At 35.4% G+C, this 13,583-nt stretch overlaps 2 protein-coding genes across 14 annotated transcripts; one reads left to right on the top strand and one right to left on the bottom strand.

Moving 5' to 3' along the window:
• Nucleotides 1-77: 77 nt before the first annotated feature.
• Nucleotides 78-4,737, top strand: cav4a (caveolin 4a). Its single transcript, XM_058792293.1, has 3 exons — nucleotides 78-421; nucleotides 2,478-2,665; nucleotides 3,514-4,737. The coding sequence occupies exons 1-3, from the start codon at nucleotides 203-205 to the stop codon at nucleotides 3,662-3,664; spliced, it is 558 nt and encodes a 185-aa protein (XP_058648276.1). The 5' UTR covers nucleotides 78-202; the 3' UTR covers nucleotides 3,665-4,737.
• Nucleotides 4,738-4,892: 155 nt separating this feature from the next.
• Nucleotides 4,893-12,785, bottom strand: nfya (nuclear transcription factor Y, alpha). Of its 13 annotated transcripts, none has more exons than XM_058792286.1 (10): nucleotides 11,364-12,359; nucleotides 10,798-10,919; nucleotides 10,554-10,628; nucleotides 9,554-9,700; nucleotides 8,932-9,063; nucleotides 8,714-8,819; nucleotides 8,446-8,594; nucleotides 8,157-8,333; nucleotides 7,045-7,155; nucleotides 4,893-5,461 (listed from the first exon to the last, which is right to left on the bottom strand). In XM_058792286.1, exons 2-10 carry the CDS (start codon nucleotides 10,873-10,875, stop codon nucleotides 5,402-5,404), a joined length of 1,035 nt encoding a protein of 344 aa, XP_058648269.1. In that variant the 5' UTR covers nucleotides 10,876-10,919; nucleotides 11,364-12,359; the 3' UTR covers nucleotides 4,893-5,401. The 13 variants fall into 13 exon arrangements, with proteins under 13 accessions (XP_058648269.1, XP_058648275.1, XP_058648265.1 ...); XM_058792282.1 differs by lacking the exon at nucleotides 4,893-5,461 and adding an exon at nucleotides 12,633-12,650 and having other exon boundaries at nucleotides 5,469-7,155; nucleotides 11,364-11,431; XM_058792281.1 differs by lacking the exon at nucleotides 4,893-5,461 and adding an exon at nucleotides 12,368-12,613 and having other exon boundaries at nucleotides 5,469-7,155; nucleotides 11,364-11,431.
• Nucleotides 12,786-13,583: the final 798 nt, after the last annotated feature.

Raw genomic sequence — 13,583 nt, 5'->3', positions numbered from 1 at the left:
GGCATCTTCCCATTGGGGCCTGTTTGGGAATGCCTGTAAGGGCATGGTCACTTTCCTAATATATCCCATATCCCTGTTTCAGCTTCAAGACAGCACTCTAGCTCTGCATTCACAGTGTGTATGTGTAAGAGTGTGTGAAACTGTTTATGCGTGTTTTGATGCCATCGATGAGCCACTTTGTGACTTTACGAACTTCATATTGATGAATGGCACCATGATGCGGAGTATGGACGCAAGGGAAACTGAGATCGACCTGAGGGATGCAGGGGATGGAGAGGATGATGAGGGACAACAGACATGGAAGACACAACTGGAAACTGTCCTGGAGGAAGAGGAGGAGGAAGATGTGATCTCTACACAGAGTGACACCAGGCCTCTGATCAATGAACGGGACCCAAGACAAATAAATGAGTGTCTTAAGGTAATCTCTTCATGTCCAACTGCAATAGTTCTTCATTGTAGCATTTGATTTTTTTTTTTACCCCACTGACAGAATTAATTTGAGTAATTCTCCTTTTCAAGTAAATCTATCATGATTATAGGATTTTTTAAAGATATTATTTAACAACATTTTGACATTTGTATTAGGCTCAATTAGATTAAACTTTATTGAATCCACTCTATTCCAAAGTAAGGACAATGTCTTGACATTGTAGACAACCACAGCTGGTAGCAGGAGATGGATTAGATGAGCATGTGTGAATATCTCCGATGATGAGGACAATAATAGCAACTGCCTCTTAAATGAGCTGACCGGACAAATTACACAAATATTACAGACTTGCGGTAGCTTTATAGGGCTACTGTAGTATTGTTTATGTTATGAATTGTTGCTAATACTAAGCTCAAGAGTTAAGCTTAAGAGTTTAAGATACATACCAAATACAGTGAAGTACCACAAACGGAGAGAGGGGATCAATCGCAGAGAAATGCAAATACATTCAATAATGCAGCTGCAGCTGTAGACAGTCCCGCCTTTCATTTAAAACAACCAATCAGCTTAGCTCGTTTGTTTTAGAATATGTATGTGCATTAGCTAAATTTATAATTTATGACCACTTCTGTTAGGTGCATTGGTGACTTTATGTGTGTCAGTGAAAATCGGTCAATGTTTGTTTAGCCAGTTTGGCCCTATTCATGTAGAAGCTATACATACACAAATATAAAATCAAACCTAAATCATGATATGACTGTTGTTGTCAGGTTTATTGGTGATGTAATGTATGTATAAGTGAAAATGAGCTTTGCCAATATTACCTTCACCAGCTTAATTTTACCCCTGTTCATGTAAAATGTTCTGAAGGCTACTCAGTGTAGCCCAGGGGCATTTTTCAGTCAAGTGTCAAGTGACTCGACTAGTTTTAAAGGGACGTTTTCATTTTAAAGTAGCCCTTACGAAAAATAAGTTTATTCAAGTGTGCTATTAGTATACTTCTTTTAAACTAAAAAATAGGAAAGTATACTTTTTGTTTTCTTTTTATGTACTTCTCAGAAATATACTTAAAATGACATTTAAGTATACTTGACTTATACTTAGAAAAACTCTAAATATACAGTATTTTAGCTATACTTGTGCTCCTAGAATCTATGTTTTCATTGTTATACGGTAAGGGGGTGCTAGTACACATCTTATGTACAGAATTTCCAGTAAACACAAGTGAAGAAGAAACCGAAACAACAGATACTTCCACATGTAATCTAACACGATCATCTGACATAAAACAGCATAAACAGCATAAAATGTCAAACAATGAAGAGGTAATAATGACTGTCAAGCTTTGGGGTGTTGATCGGCTCCATCTACGTTTTGATTATCATTCTGAATCCAATTCATAGCCTTTTTTCAGCTTTTTGTTCAAAATGTTAATTTCTTTATTTTTATTTATTTATGAAACTTACCCACATTCAAGTGTTTAAAAAAAGAATGCATGAAGCTAGAATAAAATGTTTTTGTTTACAAGCAGATACTCTGTTCTTTTTTTGTATGTTCAGATATTCATATAACAAAATATATACAAATTAATACCTAAATAGGGACATAGTAGTATACTTAAAGTATGATCTAAAGTTCACTTAAAGAAAACTTACGAGTATACTTGCAGTATAAAACAACTAAACTAGTAGTTTACTGAGACTATACTTCAAAGTGTACTAAAAATGCTACTACAAGTATTTAATTAGTAAACTATCAGTATAAGTTCACTTTTAGTATAGCTGCAGTACAAGCTAAAAACACTGATGTAAACTAGTTGTGTTCTCAAAGTTTACTACTGTTATACTTAAAGTATATGTATACTAGAAAGTGGGCCAATTTAGTCCCAAGGAGTATTGAAATAGTACACTTACAAGTATACTACTATGACTATGTATGTATGACTATGAACTTTACTTAAGTAAACTTGAAATATACTACTTTTTGGTAAGGGAAATGAGGGCGAAGTGAAGATGCTACTTTCCTAACTGTTCACTTCTGGCAGGTTAGTTTTGAGGATGTGATAGCTGAGCCGGTGTCTGTGCGCAGCGGGGATCGGGTGTGGATCTGGAGTAACGCTCTTTTTGAGGTGTCCAGGGTCTGGCTTTACCGTATCTTCACAGCTCTGCTGGCAGTTCCAGTGTCCCTCCTCGCCGGGATTCTCTTCGCCGTCCTCAGCTTTGTTCACATCTGGTATGAGCAGATCCTCTGAACTTACATTTACATTAATGCTTTTATCCAAAGTGACTTAGATTGCATTGATGGTATAAATTTTGATTAGTTTATGCATTCCCTCAAAATCCATGAACCAAATCCATGACCCTGGCATTTTTAGTTAAAAAGTAGAAATTTTTATGCAAGCCTGTTTCCGCCACTGAATTAAAAATAAAAAGAAAGTAATTGCGACTTTTCATCTCACAATTCTGACATTTCTCTTGAAATTACGAGTTTACATCTCGCAGTTCTTACTTGCGTGATATAAACTCGGAGTTGTGAGTTAGGCCTATAAAGTCAGTGATATAAACTCAGAAGAACTGACTCAGAATTCTGATATATAAACTCAGATATAAACTTACTTCTGAGTAAAAAGTCAGAATAGCGAGAAAAAAATATCAGAATTACGAGATATGAACTCGCAATTGCAAGGTATAAAGTCAAAAACAGAAACAAATCTGAATTGTGAGTTTTTATCTCGCAAAATGACTATTTTCTCGCAATTGCGCGTCTATATTCCGCTATTATGACTTTACAAATCGCAGTTGTGAGTTTATCTCACACAATTCTGACTTTATAACTGGCAATTTCGAGTTTATATCATGCAATTCTGAAAAAAAGGCAGACTAGCAAGAAAAAAGTCAGAATTGCGAAATATAAACTCGCAATTGCGAGAAAAAAGTCAGAATTGCGAGTTTATATCATGCAATTCTGAGAAAAAAATAAGTCAAAATTGCATGTTTGTATTACGCTTCCATAAATGTTTATAAGATTTATTTACTTAAATTTAACAAAAATGCTAAGCTTTCACCTTTTCTCGGTTTCAGGTTCTTTACACCATGTGTGCAGGTTGTCTTGATAAACACCGGGTGGTTGCAAACTTTATGGAGCAGCGTTTTAGACATAATAATTCTACCGTTCTTCCAAAGTGTAGCCAAGTGCTGCAGTGGGATAAGTGTCGTTCTCACACGGGAATGAGAAACATTCGCTGGAATCTTTTGAAACGATTCAAATGGAAATTCACATTGAACTTTTGGGCAGATGTGTGGCCATCTGACTCCTGGTGCATGTCAAGGGGGACCATGCCCAAATGCTAAGCGTAATGAATGTCAACTCAATGCCAAAGACTGAGAGGAAGCAGATATTTGGAAATGCATGAAGTTTGCTTCAGTATGAAAGTATTTTTAAAGGGTCAGATAATGATGATTCTGTCACTGTTTACTCCCCTTAACCCTTGTGATTTTCTTTCTTCTGTGGAACACAAATGTGGACCACTTTTACAGTGTTTTTTATATCTCCTTTTATGTTCAATGTAATACCATCTTACAGGTTTGTAGTGGCAAGAGGGTGAGTAAATAATGACAGAATTTTCCATTTTCAAAGAACTAACCCTGTGTGTTTTGTACAGGCGTCGTCAATGTTTTCTTTTTGTCGATTAATTTCTTAATTTCCCACTGAAGGCGCCATAAAATGTGTTTGCAACTGGTTCGGGTCGAGCTATACTGCCTTTTGGCTAATGATTATGTTAAAAAATACTGCTATTAACATCTGTTGTGTGTTTTGATGACCTGTTTTGCATTGCATTGAGGACACATTGTGTGTTCTTTGAAGTATTCTCGAAGCCCTTTCATTTGAGAAATAACCTTTTCTTCCAGACTATCCAATTAAATGCCTCACTTTTCATATGCTAATATGGGGCTACCAAAATAATAGTAACAATTGATTCAGTTATATAACGCCCACTGCTTAAAAAACAATCAATCTGACTGCCTTAGCCTGATTATCTCCATTATAGCGCACCCTAGTGTTAGGGAGATCATATTGCCATGCACTTATCTTAAAATGCTCTTCAAAATTACATTTTAAAGCACATGCTAAATCTTTCAAGAGACGGTGCACCCAGAAATTAACATTCTGTCATTTAAATCATGTAAACGATGACAGAATTTTCATTTTTTTGGGTGATCTCTTCATTTACCTCAAAAAAAAACAAACAAAAAAAACAACTCCAGAAGAGCTTAGGGTACAGATGCATCATGGATCTATAAATAATGGCAATCAAATGGGTGTGTCTGTAACTTGGCAAAGGGAAACACAAACATGGCCAGACACATCTCATGAGAATGTGTAGACGCTAAAAATGGTCTAACATATCAGTATGTTTCACATCTAAAACAAAAGTTAAAAAGCAGATTTTGCAACCATGTACAGAACGTCAACCTTTATTCTCATATAAGGAAGACATCAATAGAAAATACAAAGAGATAAATGAAGGTTTTCATTAAAGGATGTTTTGGAGTAGGAGGATATACAAATGGTTGGTGGATCAACTAAAAAGCGCAAGTGCATAGAAAATCGTAACATTTCACAGTCTGATCCAGTACATGTAAAAACATCCCATATTACAAAACTCAACTGTACTTCACATTTTTGTGATCAATTCTTATGAGTCACTTTTTAATTAAATAAAGAAATGGAGTGGAATGAAATTAAATGAAATGTCTATACAAATCATGAACCCTAAAATGAAAAGTCGTTCCTTATAAATACAACAAACACCATTTGCTCTGGTGAGATGTTTTTTTTTTTTTTTTTAACTCAAATTCCCAGTATCTGCATGTTCTACCTAGCAGTAAACTGAAATAAACCATGTGTTGAAATTTTGTTTTTAAACAAGCGAGGACTGACTGAAATATATGTGGAGGAAAGGGTAGTTTATGCCACCTGAATCATCTGGCCCACTGTGTCCTCTTCTGATTGATCCTGCTCAGATTTCTGTGAGGAAAAAGGAAGATAAATAAAGATGATGAAAATTTCATCAATACTACATGCTATGAGGGAATGGACTGGTGTTGAACTCTTACCTGGTGGAACCATGAGAATTTTACTGTGTCTGATATATACAAAATATTAGCGACTGACTCAACTCTATGCATTTCAAACCATCTATGAGATTTTTTCATCAATTAATGAAGCTAAAGAAATACTACAATTTTTTTTTAAATTCATGAATTAGCCTAGTGTGTATGCAACCTTTGTGCAATAAAAAATCAAATATTTAACCCTTGTGCTGTTCTGAGAATCCTTTACCTAACTTCTTGTTCCTGGTCAAAAATGTCCAGCCTTTAATTGCTTGTAAATCTGTCAACAAATTTTGGATTCACTCTTTCTCTCGACTTGTTTTCTTTCAAAATTTCAAAAGTGCAAAATTATTTTGGTAAGTTGTTATACCCTATGTAAGCAAAGTCAGTATCTTTTAGTCTGATGCAGTAACAATAACTTGTTTTGGGGAAAATAAAATCCTCTCTGGGTCTAAATGACCGAAACACAACATGAGGGTTAACTCTGGAAAAACTGTTCATCAGCATGTAAAAAACTGCAAGGCATTACTAACCAAGTACAAATCATGAACAAAGGTTTATTTGCATAAAAAGGGCATATCTATATATCTATATATATATATATATCTATATACATATATATATAGATATAGATATATATATATATATATCATCAAGTAACAAACATAAATGCAAACAAGAGCCCCCATACAGCCCACTGTAAGAAACATAAAATGGCAAAAGCAATAACAAAGCCACAGCTCTGGGCAAAGACAGAAGAGCGTTGAAGGGTGCAAGCCAAGCCATACAATCACAAATGAAAACAGATCATTTTGAATGGCTATTCATACCAGTAAGATGGTAAAAACGACAAATAAACACCGCTTAACACATCGCAGCATCCAGTGAGTATCACAAGCAGTCTGGGTAGAAATTGTAGGACAGCATGGTAGGACAAACGGCAGAAATGCAGACAGAACAAAGACGTCAAGGTTGAAGATTTCCTTTTAAAGTAACAGTCTGACATTTAAGAAAAGAAACCTTTAACACTGACAAGATAAAATGTGCTAATCACCCATGTTTACAACTGAAGCTTTTTGAAAGAAGCCACTTCCAATCAGCAGAGTTCAAACATACTATCTTTAATCTTGCATCTAAATAATGAAATTATTACAAGTGGTAAAAATGCTACAAGGCAGCATAGAAGTTACAAACATGGGGACTAATCTGTACATTGTATACTATATGCTAGAACATATATACTAAGATCTTAGTATGCATGTTCAGTTTAATTGGTTGGAAATGTCAGTTAACTCACGGACAGAGACAGCTTGGACATGAGTGTGCCACAGACGCATGAGGTAGCTCAGACACAGAGCCGCAGGGTATGGATGGTCTAAATTAAATTAGGTGCATATAGTCTCTCGGGTCGGACACAGGCTGGGATTGGATAGTTTACCCCAGAGGTGGGGCAGAGGTGGCTGGCCAATGAGAGCTGAGCTCAAGCCCCTCGCTCACCTTAAGGGCCTGCATGGCCATTTCTTCCTTTTCCTTCGGAGAGAAGAAACGTCCACCGTCTCCACGCTTCCTGGCCATGGCGTGACGATGACGGGACTCGTGTAGGTATTTCTGGGTGGTAAAGAACATAAATATATTGAATATTTGCATATGTGCTGTGTTGAACAGAAACCTGTCAAATCTTTTTAATTTTAACCTGTTTAATTTTTTAACACTTTTTTAACGAATTACAGAAAATGAAACTGCTTTGCTGTTCTCATGACAAATAAGAACAAATAATAATTAAAGAGATGCAAGAAACAAAAGATCAAACATAATTCCATATGCAAATGAATTCAAGAAAGAATACCAACTGCAACTCAGTATGCAAATAATTTAATGATAAAAGTTTCAATTAAGTTTTTTATTTAAGCTGGTCAGGCTAAATTAGCTAAGTTTAATATTTTAAGGGATTTAGAACAAACCCCAAGCAAAATTACCCAGGAATATCCATAAAACCTGTAGTATAATTAATGAATTGTATTAATGTTATCATTTATAATGGGCCAAATATTAATATGATATTATATAGCCATTTCTATCCTTTTAAGAATTTTTAGAAATGTGAAATTTAAGATGAAGCTTGAGATGAAGGTTTAGCTTGTAAATGGCCCAAAAATAAAATTATATATATATACATAATTCTTTTAAATATACATTTTATATACTGTATTATATGTATATGCCAAATATTATTAATATTTTAAATTAATTAAATTATCATTAAATATACATATTTTATATACTGTATTATATGTATATGCCAAATATTATTAATATTTTAAATTAATTAAATTATTATTAAAACAGCTTTATAATTAAAGTAAAAAAATTAAAATAATAATAATCAGGACTGCTTTGCTATTCTAATGACAATGATTAAAAAGATGCTATGGTTAAATACATACATATGCACACTCCTTATGCATATATAGCATTTATTTATTTATCTATCTATTTATTTCCAAATATAATATAAATGTAATAAATATAACAAATGTGTTTTGCTATATTTGCATAAAGAGTTATATAAATAAAGTCATTTCTATTTATTGCCATAAAAGCACACATACTCTTCTCTCTTTTGGTATTTTGCCTTCAGCTTCTAGTTTGGCACGGGCTTGTCTCCTCTTGAGGATCCTGTGATACTGTTTAGCGTTGACGTAGAGAGGTTCCTCCTCCAGCATCTCTGCTCCAGGAAGAGGAATGCGCTGCATGGTGGGAACTGACCCGCCACCCCCTGGGACCATCTGGTTCAATTATAAACACACACAATAAGATTAGGAAGTGTGATCTAAATAGATTATCTCTATAGCAAGAACGCACTTTCGGTAATAGATAAAAATGACCACAAGTGCTCACCATGACCATTCCTCCAGCATTGACCATGTTTCCTGCCATGGGAAGAGTGACGGTCACTGTGCCCTGACCGGCGTTGGTGGTGTTTGTGTTGGATCCAGCTGAGACTAACTGAGCTCCTGCTAAAGATGCAGCTGGAATGGTGATCATTCCTGGATGGACAATCACAAAATGCATTCAAATGAATTACATGTCATAAGCAGTGTATACACGTCTATTGAACTGCATGATGTTTACGGCTCAGTGTTTTGCAGAGGAGTAGCAGTGTTACCCTGCTGTAGGATGGTCCCGTCTGCATTAACAGGCTGGTAAACGATGGTCTGTCCTTCAGCGGTTTGAGCCACTTGCTGACCCTGTACAGTGATCTGCTGCTGACCCTAAGAAAACAATTATCATGAACTTTATTAATTATATGCATTTAACTACAAGAGTGCAGTTTATAGAGGGTGCCCTTTATATTTCCTCAAATACATGACAAAATGAAGTCACCTGGTTCTGTCCTGCAGTGACTGCGGTCTGTGGCTGTTGAATGATGATCTGTTGGGTCTGTCCCTGCTGACCCTGTAGCTGTAATGTCTGTCCACCAGGAAGCTGGATTTGACTGGGCTGTACCAATTGGATCTGTGCCACATTTAGTCATTTTATTACAACTTCATCACACCGAATATTTTGATGGAACATTATATTGCAGTGGTTCTCCACTTTGTCACGTCAAGGCTACATAACTTTTCCAGTTCTTTGTGATTTGCTGGATCAGAATTAACAATAAGGCTTTACTTCAGAGCTTGGAATAAATGTATACTTATTATAAAATGCCCATAGAGTTAAAATATTATATTAATTCACATTTCATTGACTTTTTCAAGTCAAGAATTCACAATTTTACAACAAGTCTTCCTTATATATATATATACAGGCTTTCCAAGATTGTGGGAATGCTGTATCATCAGAGGCAAAAAATAATGAAATCTTTATTGTACCAGGGCCACATTGGAAGTTTTCTGAGGCCCACTGGTTGAGAACCACTGCACTACTTTTAGATAAATTCAGTATGTTAGTGAAAAAAGTATATTTTTATCCAACAATTCAGTGTAACATTAGCTTCACCCACCTGCTGCAGCCCCTGTGTACCAGATACTGGTACTTGCATGATGGTTTGACCTTGTCCTCCTGTCATGGCCTGTACCATTATGGGCTGCCCAGAGGACGTGATGAGCTGACCCCCACTGACTTGTACCATAAGAGGCTGCCCTTGGACCTTTGAAGAGGATGCATTGAAAAATTCATTTTATGTCAACTTTAAACATAAAAACCCTATTAGTCCTAATGTATTGTATTTGATATGCAAATTTCTAAGGCCTATAAATTTCAACATGATCAAAACTTTGCTGAAAAACCTGTTGTACACAGAGCTTTGACCGTAAAGCATTTAAAGAGATAGTTCACCCAAAATTGAAAATTCTGTCATTAATTTCTCACCCTCATGTCCTTATTACCTTTCATGGCCTTGAACGTGTCAGTTGCATTGCTGTTTATGCAGATTCAGAAAGCTCTCAGATTTCATCAAAAATATCCTAATTTGTGTTTCGAAGATGAGGGAAGGTCTTACGGGTTTGGAACGACATGAGGGTGAGTAACTAATGACAGAATTTTCATTTTTGGGTAAACTATCACTTTAAATATCATCTTACCAAGATATAATATGACAACTGATATTTATATGCATTTTATGTAAGCATTATGACAATGCAAAACACAGATGCATGCAAGAAAAGGCAATGCATGTAAACTTCCGAAATGCAAAAAACAGTGGTGCAGCTGTTATATACTTGGAGATTTTACAATGCATTTTGCAAAACAAAGCATGCTAAAAACTCATGCACGTGAGCGTTCTTTGAACACTTTTAAGTTCTAGTAAATCATAGTGAGTGATAAACGAAATAAACTGAGACAGATGCAAAAAGCGCAAAGGTCACAGATATCTGATATTTTAACATTGCATTAATCACTATTACAATGCAATACTAGCAAATGGATCTCTGTGCAATGCAATGTTGAGATGGCATGCATGGAGATTTGCAGACAGCAGAGTTGCTCGGAGAGCCAACCACTACCTGAAGGACCTGCTGGGCCGCAGTCTGGCCTACCTGAGGCTCAGTCTGCAACTGCACCGCAGTCACTGTGCCCTGGGCCAGAGATAAGGGACTGTGACTCTCAAATGAGTAAAGACACATGAAAACGTTTCTTCAGTGGTTTTACACCACACTGAGATGCTTTATTACTAGTTATTATTAAAAACACAATTCTATGCATGTCCGACAAACATACTTTAACATAGTACATGTCACAAATTACCTGTTGTTGGATCTGTCCGCTGCTGGTCTGCACCACTATCTGCTCTCCACTAGTTGTCGTGGTGGTGTACTGCTCCATGTTTGCCGTCTGACTGAGTTATGAAATCAGCACGGAACTGAAGTCTGAAAAATGGCAAAAACAAGTTGTTGCACAAATCCCAAATATTATGCAACAGCACATGCATCTAATGCAAGACTCTTAAATGAGGATGCTTGACTTAATTGCTGGTTTACAGCATTCCTCATTTTAGCATTAAGTCAGCTCTTTAAATTATTCATTTTATGATTAAGATTTTAGATCCAAAAATTTACATGCAACTGTTTTCTTAACTGCAGGAAGGGAAAAAAGTTAATTCTGTAATAGTATTAAATTAATTCCCTGGTGGATATACCATGTACTTTGTTACCTTTGTTGTATATTTTTCCTAATACAGCATTATTATGAGACTTATTTCATTTTGTTTATGGTTCAGTACTTTGGAGTACCATATAAATGGTACATGAATATGGCTTTTTTTTTGTATCATGGCATATATCAAAGTGATAACATTTGACACCACAACTTACTTGATATTTTTTCTCAAAGACAATGTTTACATTTGAATTGCTTCTGTGATTTTTTTTACTCCCTTTCCCTGAAAAATATGAAATGTTCATAAAAACAAGAAAACCTAGATATTAAATAACCTTTTTGTTGTGTTATCTCAATGTAATTCTGTCCTGCTTTTTGTCTTGAAATATTGTTTTTGTATGCTTGAAAAATAAAGAACTAAAACAGTAAGAAAAGAGACCGTGTGCTCTGTTAAAGCAAAGAAAATGTATCATTTAACAATTTGATACATTTTCATTCTTGACTGAGAAGCAAAAGGAAAATCTGTCCATGATCAGATTTTATTCTGCACATGAAGTATATGCAAATCTTAACGTATTTCGTGACTAACATATAAATGTTGTGCTTAATGACATTACAAGCCTATCGTTCTTTCATGACCTTGTAGATTTCTTCTTACAAGTAGGACACATTAGGCTCCATATACAGTTTACACCTACACCAACTGTTTGATGTTTTTATTATTTATTAAGGACGAGACAGCTTAGATGGGTATATATGCTGCTGCTGCAATGTTTAATTCTACAGTAAAGTAAATAAAATACAGGAAACGAAGAGCAAAATGCATGATTAAAAGTAAAAGAAAAACACTTTGTGTTTGGATTTCAGTGCTACAGCTTCTGTCAAATGTATCTGCCGCTCTTCAGTTTCAAGCGTAGCGTCTTTGTATCTCACAAACGCTTTTGTTGTAGCAAGTTGCAACATGCGTGTTTCTCATAAACGAAACGCCTTTTTCCTTTAAACAAGAATTACATAAAATAGTATTTATATTGTGTACATATAGCTATGTTGGCTTGCTTTATCTTTGTTAAACATTGCTAGCGCTACATTAGCACATCGACCTCAGTGTTTTCATGCACGAGCGTATTTTTTTTTATATATATTTGGTTTAAATCAAATATATATATTAATCGTTTGTTTTATTAACTCTCAATTAGTTGAGTAAAACCAAGACAACGACCTGTGTGCTCCAATCGACCTCTTAAGACTGCGAAAGTCAACGAATATTAAAACAAAGAGCGGCTCAAAACTGGGCCTATATGAGACGCCAGCTCGGCTTAACAGAAAAACAACTAAAATAAACCATTTAACGACATTGTTTATCGTTTTAACCACACAAGAAGTAAACGCGTGCATGTCGTCCACACAGTGGACCTTAACACATACACAAACAGCACTATTCCTGTTTATAATGATTTTAGTCATTTGGTTGGTCGGTCACACACCAATCCCCAGCTAACCGACCGCGTCCCGTCCCCTCCCAGCAGCCGCGCTCACTCACCGTCTGCGCCGCCGCCCGATGCACCTCTGATTGGCTCTGATAGTGGCGCCTGGAGCCCAATCACACGACGCGTCTCGCTCAGGAGCCAAAATGGCGCACTCGGAAAAAAACCGCGATAAACAGTAGCTCAAACGCCCCTCCTACAAGATAAACGCCTCGCCCCCTCTCAACCCCTGCATGTCTCTGACTAGAAGAGCTGTGAATCATGCAATGCCAAATTACAAAACAACATAGAATTAAATACAGAAATAATATAATGACTAACATAAACAAAGAAACAGATAAAATAAATACATAAAATTTAAGAATAAAACCTGTACATAAAAATACATGTAATACATTTTTTTTATATTTATTTAAATGATTTGTTTTCTTACTTTACATTTTTGAATCGGATGAATCAATGATCCATTAGAATAAATATAGCTTGTAGAATAGTTTATTTATTCATTTTTATTATAATTAATCCATTTATTTTTATTTTTTTATTTTTATTTCATGGCTGATTTTGTTCATCCTCAAGAAAAAAAGCAAGAAAACCTAGCCATTATACTTTAATAATATATGTAGCAAACAAAATTATTCTATTATTAGCCTACATGTTATTTTCAATACTTACATAATTAAAAGAAATGGGAAAAATATTATGAATAGGACCGTGTTCTCCAATTTAAATATATTTCACATGATATTCTTATTTTCTAAACTGAGAGGAAAAAGAAATCTCTTTACAATCAGATTTTATCCTGCACATTAAATACATGCAGCTCTCATTCTATTTTCTACATGTTTGAAAACACAAATGCTGTGCTGTTCGACATTAGCCAGCTGCTGCTGTTTATTGACCCCGTTTCTCAGTACAATGCAAAACTGGGAACATTAGGTTGCAGGCTAT

The sequence above is a fragment of the Onychostoma macrolepis genome, chromosome 11 (genome assembly GCF_012432095.1).
Source record: "Onychostoma macrolepis isolate SWU-2019 chromosome 11, ASM1243209v1, whole genome shotgun sequence".
Classification (NCBI taxonomy): Eukaryota; Metazoa; Chordata; class Actinopteri; order Cypriniformes; family Cyprinidae; genus Onychostoma; species Onychostoma macrolepis.
Note: the sequence above shows the minus strand (reverse complement) of the source record. Positions and strands in the feature narration are given on the sequence as shown.